Below are 19,481 nucleotides of genomic sequence, written 5' to 3'. Positions count from 1 at the left end.
GAAGATATTACGTGTGCGCAGACCGATCGGCGTATGACTTTAAAGTACCGCGAGAGCTTTTCATAAGTCTACCTGCATACTCGCGATACTTGGATGTCATATGCTGATCCGTCTGCGACTCGTCGCATGAAGTCGAACTTGGCAGATGCATTTCAATGTTGTCGCAATTCAACCTCCTTTCCTGTGGATGGAGCCACTATGGTCATCAAAGCACCAACCATACACGAATGGAAACGCTTCATGATAGTCCCTCCCTAACAGTGCATTGGCGCGCTGTGCATCCTTCCGTCAGGTACCCGGTTATTTCTCCGTTTGCTTCAGCAGGACTGGCGGAAATATGGCGGGTATGAGCGCCTCGGGTCCCGGCCCGGTTTCATCTCTCGACCAGGTGGATAAAGGACTAAAGGAGACTCTTATAGACGCGTTGAACGCCATCCTGTCCCCGGTTCAAGAAGTGCGCGCCGCGGCGGAGGAGCGCATTAAAGTGTTGGAAGTGACGGAGGGTAAGACCTGACGTTAGATGCTTCCACAACATGTGAACTGCAGATTTTACACATGGGCCTTCCTGGACACATGCTTATTTGCTTTTAAATGCTTGTGTGCAAGGCCTGTCTATTAGCCTGCCCATTTGAGTAAGTTAGTCAATATGACGAGTTAAACATGCAGGATTGAATTGAGTAACGTAACCATGTGCAAAATAATCAGCAACGTTCCTTGTGAAGTTCATGCACAAATCAAAGAAAATACATAAGTGAGCACTTTAGTTAGTCGTCATGCTATAACTTATCTATATTTGATTTTATTTTTACTCCCACTCGCATGGCATCAACGTTAAGTTGATGAATAGTCTGAAAACACAATTTATTTAAAAAAACACAAGAGATCTGGTTCACATTATTTATGCGAGCTAACGTTACTGAAGTCAAAGGGTTTCACTTTTTTTCACCAAGATTTATCTTTCCTAAACTTTTTTTTACCCCACCCTCTCTGTCCAACAGGGGGAGATGGATTCCCCCACTTTGTGTGGTCATTGATCGGTGTTAAGAGGTTTATTCTATCCCAAAGCATAAAATGTAATAGAGAATTCGCCTCAATTTGTTGTCTTCACCTAGTGAGGTTATTGAAAAATAAACGGCGTTTTAATATGGCTTTGAAACTAGACATCATCATGTTTTATGTCCAGTTTAACACATCTGCGTGGGCTGTGGGCTCACCCATGTGGGCAGGGTGTCAGCAGTAACATTGTCTCGTGTCCACGAGCCTAAATCCATGAATGTTGAGACCCAGCACTGCTGTGGTATTTTGCTTAAATCGTACATTACCAATTGTACTTACTGCTCCGTTTACATTACATGGACTCCACATGACTTGTGAACTTGAATACTTGCCAACTTTATGGTGGTAGTCAATATAGACAAACATGTGCATTCTAGAAAACTTGTGAAAAGTTAGTTAACCCCAAAATAAAAAAATTGATTGTTCACTTTGTTGTTCATTACCTGTATATGATGTCGTCTTCTGTGGAACACAACAGAAAAGTTTTGGTCTTGCGTCCATACTATGTAATTGAAGGGGGTCCAGTGTTGTTTGGTTATCAACATTCTTCTTGATATCATCGTTTTTCTTATGCAGAAGAAATTTTATGAAGATGAGTAAATGTTGGCAGAACAATGGTTTATTTTTTGGGACAACTATCCCATTAAGTTCCACACAGCAAATGTTATCCGTCTGTTTTTGTAGAGTTTGGAGTTCATCTGGCAGAGCTTACTGTCGATCCACGTGGAGCTCTTGCAATACGACAAGTAAGAGCAGACGTTTTCCACAAAAAAGCAATAAAACTATTATTTTGATTTCACATGTTTATTGGGGGGTTCTGTTAACTCTGTCTCTTGCAGCTGGCTTCTGTCATTCTAAAGCAATATGTTGAGACCCATTGGTGCGCTCAGTCAGAGAAATACAGGCCCCCGGAGACTACAGAATGGGTACAATCTTTACTTGCATCTGCAAAGATCTGTGGAAAGACGTAGGCCAATTTGCATTGAACTATAGAAACTGTTTCCATTTTTGTCCTTTCTTCTCAGGCTAAAGCAGCGATACGTGAACTGCTGCCAAGCGGATTGCGAGAGGCCATCAGCAAGGTGCGCTCCAGTGTAGCCTATGCACTTTCTGCTATAGCACACTGGGACTGGCCTGAAGCTTGGCCTGGACTTTTTAAGCTCCTCATGGACATGCTGGCCAGTGGGGATGTAAATGCTGTACATGGTGCCATGAGGGTCCTCACAGGTATTGTCTCTTGGAACTGGCGAGGAATTATGTTAAAACATAATTGTGTTATTATGTGATATCTGATGATGTATTACATAGAATTTACCAGAGAGGTGACAGATGTACAGATGCCGGACGTTGCACCAGTCATTTTGCCTCAGATGTACAAGATTTTTACCATGGCAGAGGTATAATGCTCGGTTTAGCAACACGTCATCTTTCTGGTAGTTTTGCTTGAAATGCATGATGAATTTTGATGAATGATAAATCACGGTTGGGATTTTATCGGTTGCTTTTGCAGGTTTACAGTATTCGTACCCGATCCAGATCAGTTGAGATCTTTACAACCTGTGCCAATCTCATCTGTGCTATTGATGAGGTAGCAAAGGTGACGTTTCAGTGAAATACTTCTTTTCATAGGTAAACTTTTCAAATAGTGAATTAACATTTTTAAACATGTCAAATTGACACATTGTTTCATTTTAGGGTGCTGCCAATACTCTGATCTTCCCAGTGGTGCAGCAGTTCACCGAGGCCTTTATACAGGCGTTGCACATACCAGATGGACCGACTTCAGACAGTGGATTGAAGATGGAAGTCTTGAAGGTGACTAGTTCTTATTCCAGCAAATATGCATTGTTAATTCCTAATATTTTTATTTCTTAAACAAGATATTTATCTTATGTTGTATTTGATCTCTTCACAGGCGGTAACAGCTCTTGTAAAGAACTTTCCCAAACCTATGGTGTCCTCCATGCAGCAGATCCTTCCCATTGTGTGGAATACATTGACAGAGAGCGCCTCTTTATATCCATTCATAAAAATGCCTTTATAATGCTCTCGTCATTGATAATTGGCTAGTTTCAATGTTACACTCTAAAAAATGAAGGTGCTTAAAAGGTTCTTCACAGTGATGACATAGTTCAGTTTTGGTTCCACAAAGAACCATTCAGTCAACCATTTCTTTCTTGCCTTTTTCTAATCTGAAGAACCTTTTTTTTTTGATGTACCTCTTGTGAAATACTTCTTTGAATGTTGAAGGTTCTCTTAGGAACCATTTGGACAAATTTGGCATCGTGAATCACCTTTATTTTTAAGAGTGTAGCATCTGTGCATTATGAAGATTGCTAAATAGAAGTATTGAATAAGTTTGAAGTTATATCTGTCACCCTATTTTTCTTAATAAACTCTACTTATGTGAGAACTGAGGTCAACTACACAGAAGAAGTGGACGATCCAGTTGACTCGGATGGTATGTGGCACTTCTTGTTTTGGTGAACCATCACCGTTATCTACACTTTTGAGGACCCCTTATTTTTTTGTGTACAGGCGAGGTCCTTGGTTTTGAGAACCTGGTTTTCAGCATCTTTGAGTTTGTCCACACACTGTTGGAGAACAAGAAGTTCAAGAGCACAGTGAAGAAAGCACTACCAGAGCTCATTTATTACATCATCCTCTACATGCAGATCACTGAAGATCAGGTGTGTGGGAGGCATGAGTGTTTTATTGACATCCGGTAGTTCTTCTTTATAGTTTAATTCATGTCCTATGTTTTCTTTCTGAAAGATCAAAGTGTGGACGGCCAATCCTCAGCAGTTCGTTGAGGATGAAGATGACGATACTTTTTCTTACTCTGTTCGGATTTCGGCACAGGATCTGCTGCTGGTAAGAACTCTTGAGCATTTTGTACAGGTTTTGGATTGCCCCAAGTTCTCTCAGTTATTTCGAAGACATTTCTCATCTGTCAGGCTGTTGCTGCAGAGTTTCAGAATGAGAGTGCTGCGGCATTAGCTGCGGCTGCAACGCGTCACCTTCTGGAGGCAGAGCAAGCCAAAAACGCAGGCAGTGAACACTGGTAAAGATGAAACATTATTTATTTTTTGTTTTAATCTGGCTTTTCGTTGATAACTCCTCTTGGTTGTGCAGGTGGAAGGTGCATGAAGCTTGTATGCTGGCCCTGGGCTCGGTCAAAACCATCATCACAGAAAATGTAAAGAATGGACGTGTTCAGTTTGATATGCATGGGTTCCTTGCCAATGTCATCCTTGCCGACCTAAACTTACCAGGTAGATACTACACTTTCATCATTTGACAATCTAATTATTTGGTCTATGTTATGTAATATATAATAAAATATTATGAGTAATTCATAGATCACCATTTTATTCCCCTCTCAGCAGCCTCCCCTTTCCTGTTGGGTCGGGCCTTATGGGCAGCCAGTCGCTTTACTGCAGCGATGTCCCCTGAACTCATACAACAGTTCCTTCAAGCCACAGTAAGCGGACTTCACGAGAGCCAGCCGCCTTCCGTTCGGATCTCTGCTGTGAGAGCTATCTGGGGGTAATTTGCTTCTCTTTCGTCTTGTATGTGCAAGTTCTCACAACTTTATTTGTGCCCTGGTATCCAAGGTGCATCAGTGATGACAGTTTTTGACCTGGTTTGCAGGTATTGCGATCAGCTAAAGCTGTCTGAGAGTACACACGTCCTACAGCCGTTCCTGCCCAGTGTCTTGGAAGGGCTAGTGCAGCTCGCCGCTCAGTTTAGCTCTGAGGTCCTGACTTTAGTCATGGAGACCCTCTGTATTGTTTGCACGGTGGATCCTGCTTTCACAACGAGTGCGGAGAACAAGATCTGTCCTCTCACCATCGCTATCTTCCTTAAGTACAGTAATGGTACAGTCATTTTGTAGTCAGTATCCTTCACATTTTAGATTTGGAGAATTGAATCGGGCTCATCTTTTTTTTGACCTTTTTTTGTCAGATCCTGTGGTGGCGTCTTTAGCGCAGGACATCTTTAAGGAGCTTGCCCAGATCGAAGCTTGCCAAGGACCAATGCAAATGCGTCTCATTCCTACTCTTGTTAGCATCATGCAGGCACCACCTGATAAAATCCCATCCGGCCTTTGTGCTGTAAGTGCTGTAAACTGTTCATCTCTCTCTAATACTAGACTGTTGTTAATTTTTATATTTGTTTATTTTATTTTGTGACAGACATCCATAGACATCTTGACCACAGTTGTTCGCAACACCAAGCCCCCGCTGTCCGACATGCTCGTGTGCCAAGCTTTTCCAGCTGTTGCCCAGTGCACCCTACGCACCGATGATAACACCACTATGCAGGTAGCATTGGTCTCCTGTATCTACACTTTCTGAAGCTTATTCATCAAATACTAAGGAGTGTTTTTTCCAGAATGGTGGTGAATGCTTGAGGGCTTATGTCTCCGTGGGACTGGAGCAAATCGCCCAATGGCAAGATGAACAAGGCCACAGTGGGGTTTGGTACGTCATGCAGGTTGTCAGTCAGCTCCTGGACCCCCGCACATCCGAGTTCACCGCTGCTTTTGTGGGTCGACTGGTGTCCACTCTCATCACTCGGGCCGGCACCCAGTTGGCTGATCAGCTGGACCAAATATTGCGTGCCATCCTCAGCAAAATGCAGCAAGCTGAGACCCTCAGTGTGATGCAGGTATGGTGAGTGGTACAGATACACCCTTAAAGGAACTGTTCGCCCAAAAATTAAAACAGTTGCGCCAAACCGTTTAAGATCTAGTTTTTAATTTTTTCGAGGATCTACTGACAGAAATGCGATATAATATATGGTGTATGCAGTTGTTGGATAGTTTAAGTCATTTAAAAATCTCAAACATGGCATCTGTCGATCTGGTTGGATCTTATGACATCACAGATGTGGTCACTGAAGCTATTTGAAGTTTCTTTCTTATTAAGCCATCTGAATTCCCTTGAAGTTGATGGCTCAAGTTAACTGTGAAACACATCCTCAATCTTTATTTTCAGTCCCTGATCATGGTTTTTGCCCATCTGGTTCATTCTCAATTGGAGCCACTGCTGGAATTCCTATGCAGTCTTCCGGGTCCCACGGGGAAACCTGCCCTTGAGTTTGTCATGGCAGAGTGGATGAGTCGCCAGCATCTGTTCTACGGCCAGTATGAAGGCAAAGTCAGGTGAGGCTTTCAAATCTTGTCATCAGTTTGTTTAAACACGTCAAATCTTCCGGTGAAATAACATCTTGGTTGTTCCCTTCACAGCGCTGTTGCTTTGTGTAAACTGCTCCAGCACGGTCTCAACACAGATGACAAGCGCCTCCAAGATATTGTCGTCAAAGGAGATGAAATTTTTAATCCGGACGCGGGCATTTGTACACGTTCCAAATCGGCCAAGAGTAAGCCTGCTTGTGTTAATCTCTTTATCTCATTGTTGAAAAATGTGTGTAATGTATTATATTGTCTAAGGTGTATGACAGGTCTGTTACTCTTGCCTCAGACCCACAGCGATGGACCAACATTCCATTGTTGGTGAAGATCTTCAAACTCATTGTCAATGAACTGTCCTCTGTCGTGGAGGCTAACACAAACAGAGCAAATCCAGCAGACTGGACCCAAGGTACAGGATTACATGTGGTTTCATGTGTTACATGATTGGTCCTGGAAGTATTAATAAATAAATACAGCTTGAATTTATAAATGTTTGGTTGTTTTGTAGACTCGGGAGGAATGTGGGATGATGTGGCGGAGGAGGATGATGATGATGAGGATGATGAGGAGGAGGAAGATGAAGGGTTAGCAGGACAGCTCCTTTCTGATCTCATTGCGTCCAACAAATATGGTATGATTTCATAGAACTATCACAAAAGTACATTTGCAGGATTCAATTCAGATAAGTTTATGTTTGGTGGTAGCTTTAGTGTGACAAAGAGTTTTGTTTGTGGACCCAAATTCACAAGTTTGCTTTTGCCTTTGTGTACACCACATCACATCACCGCATTCGATTTCAAGTTCAGGTTCAAGTATCACAACTGGTTTAACAAATTAAATTGCTTTTAAAGTTGCTTTTGATGACTTATAATTTGCCTATAAATTCACCATGCATTTCTCACCACTGCTTTTCCAAGGCAGGAACTTGGATTCCTTGCATCTTCGGTAATGCATCTATGCCGAATAAATACAAGCTGTATTCTGTGTGGGTTATGGATTGTTGGTAATAATCAAATGAAAAATAACAAGTAAAGGAGTGAAGTCCACTATGCCCATTTTGTCCCCCTCTTCTGAGCAGGTACACGGGTTACACCTAGTACCATTTGACACCTTCATAAGAGACCTCCGAGAGGAGATCTCGTTCTTTTTTTGGGGAAAGCAATCAAATTGAAAGAACAACTGCAAGATCGAATATTTCACAAAATGAGAATTTACCAGTAAAGTAGTTCAGTTGGTGGATAACTGTGTGTTTTAACAACAAAGAAAACTTACTATGTTGTATCTGTTAAAGCTTCATTTCAACAAACATTAAAAATGACTGACATTTCCCCATAGATGATGATTATTATGAAGATGATGATGATGAAGATCCAGATGCTCTAAAAGATCCCATATATCAAATTGACCTCCAGGTAAGCTAGTATATAAGCTATAGTGTTGTTATAACTTTATTTAGCATTTGTATTATTGCCAAAGTATTTCGTTTATAGCAATAGAATGAGAATGTACAAGACAGTACTGTATTAAATGTGAAATGAAAAAGGGACAGGTAAAAATGAATACAATTTAGTTAAATAAGAATAAAAATACATTACACTTTTTATAATTTATCATTATTAATGTGTTACATGCCGTGCCTCATGACACTACTACTATGCCATCATACTACTGTCTTTCTGCCTTTCTCCACAGGCTTATATGACAGATTTCCTCACCCAGTTTGCCCAGCAGCCTTGCTATAGCATGTTTTCAAGCCACTTGAATGAAGCAGAGAGAAGAGTGTTGCAGTCCATTGGTATATGACCTGTATCACTAACTGACATCAGCTCCTTGTCCGTGTTTCAGTCTTTACCACTCGGTCATCTTTTTCCAAACTTTGAACATTTGAGTGGCCTTGGGAAGCCTTTTGGACAGAACTTCTGATACACAACGTAAAAGAGGACTAGTCTAATGAGTTTACATCCCTCTCCCTGTTTTATTAAGGGAAGAAATGAACATTGATTTCCTAAGAGAAGAACAAGAGTGACAGATCCTAGACGGGACAGCGTTGGATATGAAATGGATATCACAGTTATCAAAACACCACTGTGGTGCATTTGTCTGGTGTCATGATGGGGGTTGAATGACTCATTTTTTGCAACGGGACTGATAACGACTTAGAAATGGCTTAAAAGTATCAACCGTTGTCTGTTTGTATCTTCTCACTTTACTAAATCATGTGGGTTACAAATTCTTTCTGTAGAGGAAGGCAAAATACTTCTGACAGATGAACTTTGAAAAGAAGTTGGAACTGTTGGCGGCCTTATTAAAATTATCCATGTTATTTGTCATTACATGGTCTTATAAGCATGGCCTTTATGTCTACTCTGTGCTAGGTAAGCATGAAAATCCAGTGTTACCATGGTGATCATACAGTTTATAAGTAGCAGTCTCCATTAGAGTGACAATAAATGCCAAAATAAAAGGCCTACTAGGGTCTAGTTTTTAAATGTCAGTATATCTAGTTTCAACATTTTTACATGACCATTTAACACATCAACAACAAAACATCATTTTATTTAGCTGTAATTATGGTTTTCGTTGATTACAAATTCCTATACAAGTGTTCTGCAAACGATGCCAAACCAGTCCCAATATATACAATAGTATGCCTGCCTTTTCAAGATATAGTTACTGAATAAAAATAATGTGAATTTTTAACAAATGTCACAGCCTTTAGAAAAAGGGAGCAAAAATTTAAATATAACAAAGTAGTTTAACATTTAAACGTGTCATATGTAGACAAAGCTTTATTTTTTTGGCATTATAAACCTAGTGTGTAGCAAGATCAATATTTCAGTAATGTAACGTACGTTACATAAGGGCAGAGAGAGACAACAGCCTTCGATTTATACTTGAATTTATTTACTCAATTCATTTTACGTCTTAATTTAGTATCCATGATATATATTATACGACATAAAGGCGAACGCATCTCTCAGATAAATATATTTTCTTTGATTTATTTTGACTAACAAGGAGGCTGGTACTGGAGGATTGGCGTGCGGGGCTTACCCGACCTCCCGGCGTGTCGCGTCACGGGCGATGTGTCATTCAACACGGATCGCATGTTGATCACGAAGCTGCGTAATCTGTACGAGACGTGGCAGACGTTATCATTTAAAGTTTTCTTTTCAGAAGATGCAGATGTAACCAATTTTCATCTGATTTAACGGATAGTGCTGTGGATGCGAGGATGTCCCTGTGCGCTTTAATTCTACCGCTCTTCTGTGTTATCTTCTCGGCTTGGCAGGGTAAGACGATGCTGCTCTAGTTTCTTCATAGGCCTTGTTTGGGGAAATGATTCACACGTGAACGAGATTAATATTGCGCTATTATATATATCACCAGCAGTATTGATTGTAGCAATATTTCTTTTTAAATGTTTGCTCGTTTATAAGGTTTTGTTTGCCGTAAACAAGCATGTTGTAGAAAGACCCTATTACTCATACATCTAGTCTTTTTCTCTATAATGCAACATACTTTGTATCTATGTACATAGTTGCCTTACGAATAACAAGGTTACAGACTTCTGATTATTTTCTTGATGCGCAAAATGTCGAAATTTATAAAGTCAAATAAGGCTGCATTTGTTTACAACTGCATTATTCTGTGTAGGTGGGTCACAAAAATCTAATTTACAAATTTTGACATTTTTAAACATGGGGGGATCTGACACACATTTTTGCTTAAAAAGAAAAGAAAACAATAACAACAAGATTTTGAGAGGATATGTTTAAGATTGTTTAAGATGAATGTGTGCTTTAGGATTTAACTTTCTCAAATGACAAATGTACTGGTTTTCGTTTTTTACTAGCCGGTCTGTGTAATTTATCAACTGTGTTTGATGATGATACTAATACATAACTGAATATTACTTTATACACATATTTAATGTTTCTGTCTCTTTGCAATTCTGCATAAGGAACTAATACATTCCCAAATTCTATTCACAGCAGGTACAACTTAATAGCAGTCATTGAAGAATCATTTAACTTTTTTGGGATGGTTTAAACATATTTGATAATGGGCCAGAAAGATCCTCCCCTGTTTTAGCATTTTGCTGTGGTTTTTCCACCTTTGTTTATTTAATTCTGTATGTGTAGTCAGTGCAGATGAGGACTGTTTGTGGTATGTGGACAAAAATGGTACCTGGCACAATGGTTTTGACTGCCCACTCATAACGTTCTGCTGCGGGAACTGTCATCACCGCTACTGCTGCCTGGACGGCTTTAAGATGATCACCGAGGCAGCACAGAAACGCTGCATGCTGTTCCATCTCAGGTATATGACTGCACACCAACATAACATAAAGACTGTGAGGGAATTTGAACAAGGATAGTTATCTCAAACGACTGAAACCATAAAAAAATGTATTGGATGACATCAGTGAAGTTTTCTGTCCTCCTCCTCGCAGCCCCTCCACCCTTGCTGGCATTGCTTCATCCATCCTGCTTTTTGTGGCTGCCATAGCAACCATGGTCTGTTGCTTCATGTGTTCCTGTTGTTATCTTTACCAGCGCCGACAGCAACGTGGTAGAACCCTTTATGAAGGTAAACGCAACACAAGTCACACATTTTTCTAGTCATCGTGTATTCTGAATTCATTAAACAAGGAAGATCTATTTTTGTTTAAATCATTTTTAAAATACACAATAACATTTTTTTATTGCAGAGGCAATCGATAGTGCAGTTGCACGTATAAATGTTTTTATCCATGGCACTGCATTGCATTGTTTGCTAACATATTTATTTAACCGCCAGCTTTTAATTAGAATTCTCCTTTTTTTATGAAACGCAATGTCGACTTTAGAGATGTGAGATGTGTGCATGACCAACGGTTTATTACTAACTTGATTCTTAATTTCAGCCCAGCACATCCCCATGGCCACCTATCCTGTGGAGCCCATGTGTGATGCTTATGGTAAACCCATTGGACATTACCTTGCATATCCAATGGTGCAGCAGTATCCCGGTATCCCTCATCACTATCCCATGATGCCCCAGGGTCCTTATCCTTCTTTTCCTCCTGATGCAGGATACAGTCAAGCAGGTAGACAGTTTTTAAAGTTCACATAGTGGTTGTTAAAACATGACATGATGCCTTGCATAGTACAGCCAATGGTATCATAATAGCCTGCTCCTTTCAGTAACAGCCCCTTATTTGCAAAGTATAAACAGCTTTTTTCTGTTGTCCACAATGGTCTGCAACACACTATCAGTGGATCTCTGTGCTTTTTATTTGGGTAATATATTTGGGTAATATAGCATGTGGAAAACACATAGTAGCAATGTGGGTTGCTGGAAGTAATCTGGTTGAAAAACATAATTTTCTTGTACACTATGATTCGTTTTGGAAATAAGAGATTGTTCTCTGAATTGTGTTATTGTTATTCTTTTCAGCTCCCCCACCATACTCCCCTCCCCAGGGCACTGAGAAAGCAGGAGTGTAAGCAGTAAATGATATCCCATACAGCGGAACCTTGTAGGGAATTTGGGAATCTCTTGATTTGTGTTATTTATTCATTTGTGGAGTAAAGCATGAACTGACCCTGGATGGCCTCGCTTATCAGCATTTCCTTCTTTGATGTACAGCTTTCACATACCACTAATCCGTGAGACCTTCGCCCTTGTAAATCAAGCAACTCACAGACTCAAAAGACCTTAAACAGATTGGGTCGCTTTGCTGTATGTGCCATTATGTTTTGTCAAACCCTCCGAAACGGACAGTAAAAAAATATGTTCTTGGCAACGATGGCCTGAAAAATACAGAAGGGACAAGAGGTTGACAGTTTTGGGCTTTCGATCTCTGTTCAGCCAAATAAGAGGAGGGTTGTACCTGCACTGCAATAGACTTACTTATGTGTCTCTCCCTGCTGGATCACTTTAAATGTGTTTGTTTGACTGCTATTCCAAGCATGTCATCTGCATCATTAGCATAAAGTCATGCAGTACACAGTTCACACTAACATGCAGTATGTAAATAAGAACATTAATTTTATTTTTCATTGTATCCTCAAAACTTTGTGATATGTTCATTCAGTGACATTTGCAGGATCAACCGTGAGGAGTTACAATTATTCATAATACTGTCAGATTATAATTTCACATTAAATTATTTTACTTTATGTCCTTAAAGAGCCTTCTGATGTAGATTTGTAAAATTGATGACACGTTTAAATGGTAAATTATATGAATTATTGTTTTCTTAAATGTTGAAATCATTTGTCAGATTCATTTAAGGTACATTTGTTTTGATTTTGAAATAATTTTTACTACCGCCTCATCTCATATCAGTAATATTAGTTGTGATGGTTTGTTAACTGTTTAAATAACATGTAAGTTATTTAAATTAATGTATAGTTAACTGTGTTTTTTTTTACATATATACAGCAAATGTGTCACTTTGGAATGTGAAGTACAAAGAAACAAATATATGATATAAATTTGTACAGTGTGGAGCATTAACAAGTGTTTTAAACTTGGAATAAAGGTAAACGATACTAGTGTTTGCACTAACGATCCGAAAAAGACTGATCGAGACGTCTTTTTACAATAAAAAAAGCTTGGACTTTGAATGCTGTCTCGGTTGTTGCTCTATATGAAATCAACATGCATCAATATTAAACGGCATTACTTGTTATTCATAATTGATTGATGTTATTAATAATAAGAAACTTTTCGTGTTAATTGAGTACCATTGAACCACAAATGATTCTTGGAAAGTACAGCCGCCTGATATTACTAACCAAATTCTTTTTCACGTAAGAAAAGTGGTCTGTGCTACAAGCCTGATTTCCTTTGGTGACAAATAGGAAGTAACAGTTTGTTTCTTGGATGCTTTTGAGTTTAGTAAACCATGCCTTCCCAATTGCCTTTAAAGGACTATGTACCCACATCTAAATATGGTCATGCGCTCGCGATGGATTTCAAGGAATGTCCAAGCGCCACAAACTTGCGCTGATAGTCCATCACGTCCTGCGCGTTACTTGCCTTGTTTCCTCTTTACATCCAGCGGGTCTTCAATAGGCTTCTTTCTCCTCCTCGCAGTTAATTCATGGATTTATTCAAAAAATAAAGGCCACATCAAAATTTGGATATCTGTTACAAGTTTGGTAAGTTTTTGGAAATCCTTCATTCAACGCCACTATGTCCAGGAGGAAGGTGAGGGGGCTCACTAAAACCGGGAGACAGGTGAGCGAGGACCCGGACCTCGACAATTTACTGTCAAACCTGTCGCCTGAAGAGATGGAGGAGCTGCAGAAAGAAGTGTCGGTCGTTCCGGATCCAGACCCGAGTGAATTAATAATCGTGGACCAAACAGATGGAAAAGAAACCTCGCCAGTTAAAAAGGATTCGCAGTTGGGTAGCATGTCTGATGATTTTAGAGGCAGCTTTCAGAGGACCCCATCCACAGAGGTATACAAATTTCAATAATTTACAAAAAATATAAATATCTGACTTTTTGTCTTAACATGACGATTGGTGTCAATATATTCACGTAAAAGAAATGTGAAGAATAAATAATCAATTAAAATAATCATTAACTATATAGCTGCTTTAATATTTTTGTCAGTGTTTGTGGATGGGCAGTCGTTGAGTTTTTCGTCTTCTGTAGCCTATAATGTTTATAGTGAAAATGACCTTTTTTCTAAATCAGTTTGAGCGGGTGGTTGGATTTTCTATTTCAGTTCAACAGAGTGGCTTTCATTATTTATAGACAAACGTTTTATGGGGCTTTTGTTTCTTTTTTCATTAAAGATTTTTTCTTTGAGGACATTACAAAGAACAGAAATGCGACTAAGATTTAGATAAAAGTTCATATGTTAAAGACTTCAGTTGCTAGGCTGGTCGCTCCTTTACTCACTGCCTTTTAAGGACAAGACTGCCAAGCCTTGAGCTTTCCACTGCAAAACAGTTTGGCTCACAAATTAAACACTCAGCCACTGTGTCAGTTTACATGTTCACTGTGTAACAACCAACTGTTGAATGCATAATGTAAACATTCAGTGCGCATGCACTGCGTACACCTTTTGTGCAGCGGTCTCTGTCTAGTGACGTACTGTGAGTTCAACGTTATGATGTTATTTCTTAACACCCCACTTGCACAAAGGAATATCCAATATTTATTTTATATGTGACCCTAGTAGTCAGGTTATCGAGCTCTCTATAACTAATGTTTCATCCTCAGGGGGAGCCGAAGAGGGAAAGCCGTAAACAAGAGTATCTCCGTAAAATGGGCCTCAGCCAGGAAAATAATTTCTCTAGGTCTGATAGCAGAGATGGAGAACTTCAACGACAATCCAGCATCACCAGCCATTCCTCCGTTCCTAAATGTGATGTTAAAATGGAGGACAGGAATAGCAGAGTGGTAGAGGGGAACAAAGATGATAAATTTGTCTCTCTTTCCAAGAAGGATGAGGAAAGTGAGAGAAAAGGAGACATCAAGGAGAAAGAACAAAACAATGGCTCTAAACTTAAGGACAGGAGAGAGAAGAGAGAAAGTAGCAGTAGCAAAACTAAAGAATTAATATCCAAGCTGCAAGAGAAAAAGGAGGAGAGTAAAGAGAAAAACAGAAAAGAAGACGTCCGGAAAAGGGAATCTACAGACAGCCGAGCAAAGGAAATGATCTCTAGGTTACAGGATAAAGAAATGAAGGAAAAGGAGAGATGGGAAGAGATGAAGAAAAGAGAGGAGGTGAAAACAAAAGGACCTACTACCAAGTTAGAAGAAAAGCAGAGTCAGGTTGTTGAAGACGAGATGAAAGAGGAGACTAAGGAAAAAGATGAAAAGCAAGAAATAAAGTCCAATGGAAAAGAGAAAGTGGTCCCTGTGTTGGAAGATAAGAGACCTGCTGAGACTAAAGAGCCTGAAAAAGGTCAAGAAAACATGAAGACGCTGCAAACACACAATGAAAACTCAAGGGATATGGGAAGAGGAAATGTTCAGGAACAAAATCAAATTGCAAATGAAGTTCATGAATCCACAAAAGAGAAGATTGATAACTCCATATCAGACACGATTTCAAAAAGCAAGACTAAAGTAGAAGAGGAGGAAGATGAGTCAGCAAGTATGTTTGATGAAGATTTGGAGAAAGTTCGCCGTGACGACCTGGGGATGACTGAACTCAATGTAAACAATTCCGAGGTCATAAAAACCAAAACACTTATTCAGTTTGCGGAGGCCTTGAAAAACAACACCCACATAAAAGCATTTTCTTTAGCTAACTGCCGTGCCGATGACCACGTGGCTTATGCTATCGCGGACACATTACGCAATAACAAATGCATCACTAGCATCAATCTGGACTCCAATCTACTAACAAGCAAAGGCATCATGGCGCTGATCCACGCCCTCCAGCACAACTCCGTTCTTACTGAACTACGCTTCCACAACCAACGACACATAATTGGAGGAAAGTCAGAGATGGAGATGACCAAAATCTTGAAAGAGAATACAACTCTTCTAAAACTGGGCTATCACTTTGAATTGGCTGGTCCTCGTATGACAATGACAAATATTCTCAGTCGCAATATGGACCGTCAGAGGCAAAAAAGGCTTCAGGAACAAAAACAAGCCCAAGCACAAGGAGCAGGAGATAAGAAGGACTCATTAGAGGTTCCAAAAACTGGCTTTAGTAAAGGTTCCCCAAAAGCATCTCCAAAAGCATCTCCTCTACCATCTCCCATACCATCACCTGCTCCATCACCTAAGCTGAGGCATAAAAAAGGAGGTAGCGGACCTGGGGGTGGACCACCTCCTCCTCCACCACCTGGAGGCCCACCACCACCTCCGCCTCCAATGCTGGATGGAGACTTTTTGAAGAACTCCCTCACACCGGTTTCAAAGAGGAAGCTGGAGGATAAGACGGGTGGAAGAGGTGGAACTCAAAACTCAAGGGACCAACTTCTATCTTCCATTAGGGGCAGTAATATCAAACTGCTCAAAAAGGTAAAAATTTTATCAATTTTGATCAAAACAAGCGTCCTGTAGCTTTAAGATGAATTCAAAAACAGAGAAGTTTGTATAAATTATGTCATACTAATGAAATGTGTATTTGTTTAAACAGTAGTGGCCAGAAGCGATGTCCGAGGGTGTATTTGTACAATTATATTTGCATTAAAGGTGCTGTGTGTCATTTTTTGGAGGATCTAGAAACAGAAACAGAAACAGAAATGAAATATAATATACATAACTGTCTTCAGAGGTGTAAAAGACCCTATATAATGAAGCGTTGTCATTTTATTAGAATTCGCTATTTCTATCTTCATACACAGCAGGTTCCCTCACATTGAATTAGCCTTGTTGTTTCTATTGTAGCTCTAAACAGACAAACCACTCTACAGAGAATGTTTCGTATATATGTTATCTCCTTCAGCATAGAAGCAAAAATGTGTAGACATGTTTGTCCTGTGTCAGTTGCTATAGTGCTTCGAAAGGGAGGGAGGAAGAGTGACCATTGGTTGCCATTCGTAACCTCACCACTAGATGCCGCTAAAATCTCCACATTGCTCCTTTAAATGCTCACGCAGTTCTGATTAGGCAAAAGATGATGTGTTTTGATTATACGGACAAAACACTAAACTTTTAAGGTATTTATTGTCCAAAAAGATTTGGCAAAAAAGCAAACTACAGCATATGTGGGTTTTATTACAAATGCATAGAAAACAAAAAGCTCAAGTAAACATTGACAACTGTTTTATATATTATTAATATTTGTTGAATCCTCTTGTGTAATATTTCTGAGAAGATTTTAAGCCTCCTTAAAGCTGAGCTTCAGTTTATAACCAAAGTATCAGAATGCAACATAAAGACAACGTTTTTAAAACATCTTTATTAATATATTTAAATAAAAAGCCAAGATATCAACTCCATGTCACTTTTGACTGGTGATGTAGTGCTCTTTGTATTTGTTTATGAGCATGTTTAACTCTTTATGTTTTTACAGGTTACAGTACCAAAGCTTTTGCAATAAGTGGTCAGATGAAAATGAGTAAAAACGTCAGGAATGAAAGAACAGACATCTCACAGACCTTGAGAAGATCAACGCTCAGAATCTTCCCTAAAAAGTCTTATTCTGCCCTATGGTATGGAAGATAGGCGAGGACTCATATAATGTAATATTCCATTGGATGCACAGCTTCTGCCCAGGAGTCTCTGTATAAAATACACTGGACTATAGAAATGATTAAAGCACGGTGTAGTCACAGGTGCTCAGAGGCTGAAATGGTCTAGGGAACTGCAGAGTTGATGCCTTGCTTGTCATTTGCACTAAATGAATCAATGATAGATGAATGTGTGTGTGTGTGTGTGTGTGTGTGTGTGTGTGTGTGTGTGTGTGTGTGTGTGTGTGTGTGTGTGTGGTACAGCATGTGTGGATGATGAAAGATGCTTGTGTGGTTTGTTTCTGCCATAGAATTGGATTTTACACCTAACTGTATTAATGAATGAAAGAAAAAATTATCTGCACTTCAGTGCGTTTCTCACTGATCCCAGCATAAAACTAGAATCCCAAAACATATGAAATTACTATTTCTTTGAAAATACAAAGTATACAAATTATAGTTAAAACCGGGGTGCCGAGTCAAATGTTTATAATAAAGCACTTAGGGGAAAGGGAGAGATGATGCATGGATGGACACTCTTCTATGTGGATGCAACTGCATAAACATTTTTAACAAATATTTATTTTGAGTTTTCCTTTGAAGCCATGTCTTGCAGAAAAATGTTAATCACTGTCAAGCATAATTTTTAACCATCTGTTTGTAATTTTACAGGTGAATTTCTGCACATTTGTTTATTGTACCTCACATGCTTCAAGACAATTCAATGTTTTTTTATGCTTACAAAATGTATGTACAAAAATGATCTCAGTCTTCTGAAGAGCAGAGCTGTGGAAGATTTTAACAGAACGTTCTACCCTAAGTATCAAGCACGATATGTGTGAGTTACACTCATCTTACATCAGGTTTCAGCTGGAAAAGTGAAAATTATAAAATATTTCCTTTTGTGTGTTCTAATAAATTTGTCTGATAAAGTTATATACCAACAAAAGCAGATTTTCTTTTTGAACTAAATCAGAAGCCTTCAGGCCTATTTCAAGTCAAACTTCATAAAGATCATATAATTATGTAACCCAATGGAATTCCAACAGGCATTGTATTTATTATTTATTTCTCTCGTTTTCAATGAGTAATTTTATGAGGACATTGCAATTAAATTTTTATAGGTGTTTGAATAAACAAGTGCATGCGAGTTCAAAACCTAGATATAATGATCAAATCTGAACGTCAAACAAATCCTAATAAAGGCCTATCCAGTTCAAGTGTTCACTGGGCATGGAAAGCCAGTGATCTAATGCATTATCTAATGCAATTCTCTGCTCATTAGCTCATTGGCTCGCTAGAATAAAGGACAATACATGTACACTACTATGTAGGATGGTAAGAAAAAAACAAAGCAGAGCAAAATTACATTGAGAGTCAAGTGGGATCTTCAGTTTCACACATCAATGGATACAATGTATCGACGAATACAATGCAATGTAACACCATCCTTGTTGTTATGTTTAGCACTTATAGTCACAAATAGTATTTTATTGTAAATTTTTGCTCTTCTGTGAAGTGTCAGATGCTTAGATGGTACAAGACAAAAGCACCATGTAGCACAAGTGTCTTTTGCTCAAAGGTATGTTGTTTATCCCTTTAGAAATGGACTCAGTCTGTTGATTGTAACCACAGCAAGCTAGTTTATATTTTGATGGCCCTCGACTAACCCCTAAGTTCTCATGAAATGCCTATATTTGGTAATTTCTCAATACAACCTCAGTCTGCATCTCATTCCTTTCCCCTTCCTAATAATAAGACCATAGCCAACAGCCTGTCTGACTATGAGAGTTACGATTGTAGGAGACATAGGCCTCATGGAAAGAGAGAGATTCTTGTGTTTTAATGCATTCTTGGAGATCTGAGATATAAATATGAATTAGATTTTTTTCACTCTGAGTTTTTAAAATAAAGAGAATCTCTGGAAGATGTAGAATTGAAAATCTCGATAGAAAATTTAAGTTTTCAATCGTATCTTATTTTGAACATCGCAGTAGGTTGGTAGACCTGTCTATGTCCCGTTTAAGTGCAACAACCAAACACCGCCACTAGAGGGAGTTTTATACTGCGACAAGGAGAA

The 19,481-nt window shown here is 39.2% G+C and overlaps 3 protein-coding genes across 4 annotated transcripts; all 3 read left to right on the top strand.

Moving 5' to 3' along the window:
* The first annotated feature begins 171 nt into the window (after positions 1-171).
* On the top strand, positions 172-8,589 carry ipo9 (importin 9). 2 transcript variants are annotated; one of them, XM_056735186.1, is made up of 24 exons: positions 172-503; positions 1,741-1,802; positions 1,896-1,982; positions 2,082-2,283; positions 2,365-2,453; positions 2,567-2,653; positions 2,752-2,871; positions 2,972-3,072; positions 3,459-3,517; positions 3,595-3,746; positions 3,832-3,930; positions 4,014-4,120; positions 4,192-4,331; positions 4,446-4,605; positions 4,711-4,937; positions 5,026-5,174; positions 5,256-5,384; positions 5,455-5,730; positions 6,060-6,226; positions 6,311-6,444; positions 6,546-6,665; positions 6,765-6,887; positions 7,592-7,668; positions 7,949-8,589. In XM_056735186.1, exons 1-24 carry the CDS (start codon positions 338-340, stop codon positions 8,057-8,059), a joined length of 3,144 nt encoding a protein of 1,047 aa, XP_056591164.1. In that variant the 5' UTR covers positions 172-337; the 3' UTR covers positions 8,060-8,589. The 2 variants fall into 2 exon arrangements, with proteins under 2 accessions (XP_056591164.1, XP_056591163.1); XM_056735185.1 differs by having other exon boundaries at positions 174-503; positions 4,443-4,605.
* Positions 8,590-9,332: 743 nt separating this feature from the next.
* shisa4 (shisa family member 4) lies at positions 9,333-11,850 on the top strand. Its single transcript, XM_056735188.1, has 5 exons — positions 9,333-9,549; positions 10,402-10,579; positions 10,713-10,849; positions 11,166-11,348; positions 11,699-11,850. The coding sequence occupies exons 1-5, from the start codon at positions 9,492-9,494 to the stop codon at positions 11,746-11,748; spliced, it is 606 nt and encodes a 201-aa protein (XP_056591166.1). The 5' UTR covers positions 9,333-9,491; the 3' UTR covers positions 11,749-11,850.
* A 1,401-nt stretch (positions 11,851-13,251) lies between these two features.
* On the top strand, positions 13,252-18,337 carry lmod1b (leiomodin 1b (smooth muscle)). Its single transcript, XM_056734087.1, has 3 exons — positions 13,252-13,714; positions 14,487-16,247; positions 17,245-18,337. Exons 1-3 carry the CDS (start codon positions 13,445-13,447, stop codon positions 17,269-17,271), a joined length of 2,058 nt encoding a protein of 685 aa, XP_056590065.1. The 5' UTR covers positions 13,252-13,444; the 3' UTR covers positions 17,272-18,337.
* Positions 18,338-19,481: the final 1,144 nt, after the last annotated feature.

The sequence above is a fragment of the Triplophysa dalaica genome, chromosome 21 (genome assembly GCF_015846415.1).
Source record: "Triplophysa dalaica isolate WHDGS20190420 chromosome 21, ASM1584641v1, whole genome shotgun sequence".
NCBI classification, from domain to species: Eukaryota; Metazoa; Chordata; class Actinopteri; order Cypriniformes; family Nemacheilidae; genus Triplophysa; species Triplophysa dalaica.
Note: the sequence above shows the minus strand (reverse complement) of the source record. Positions and strands in the feature narration are given on the sequence as shown.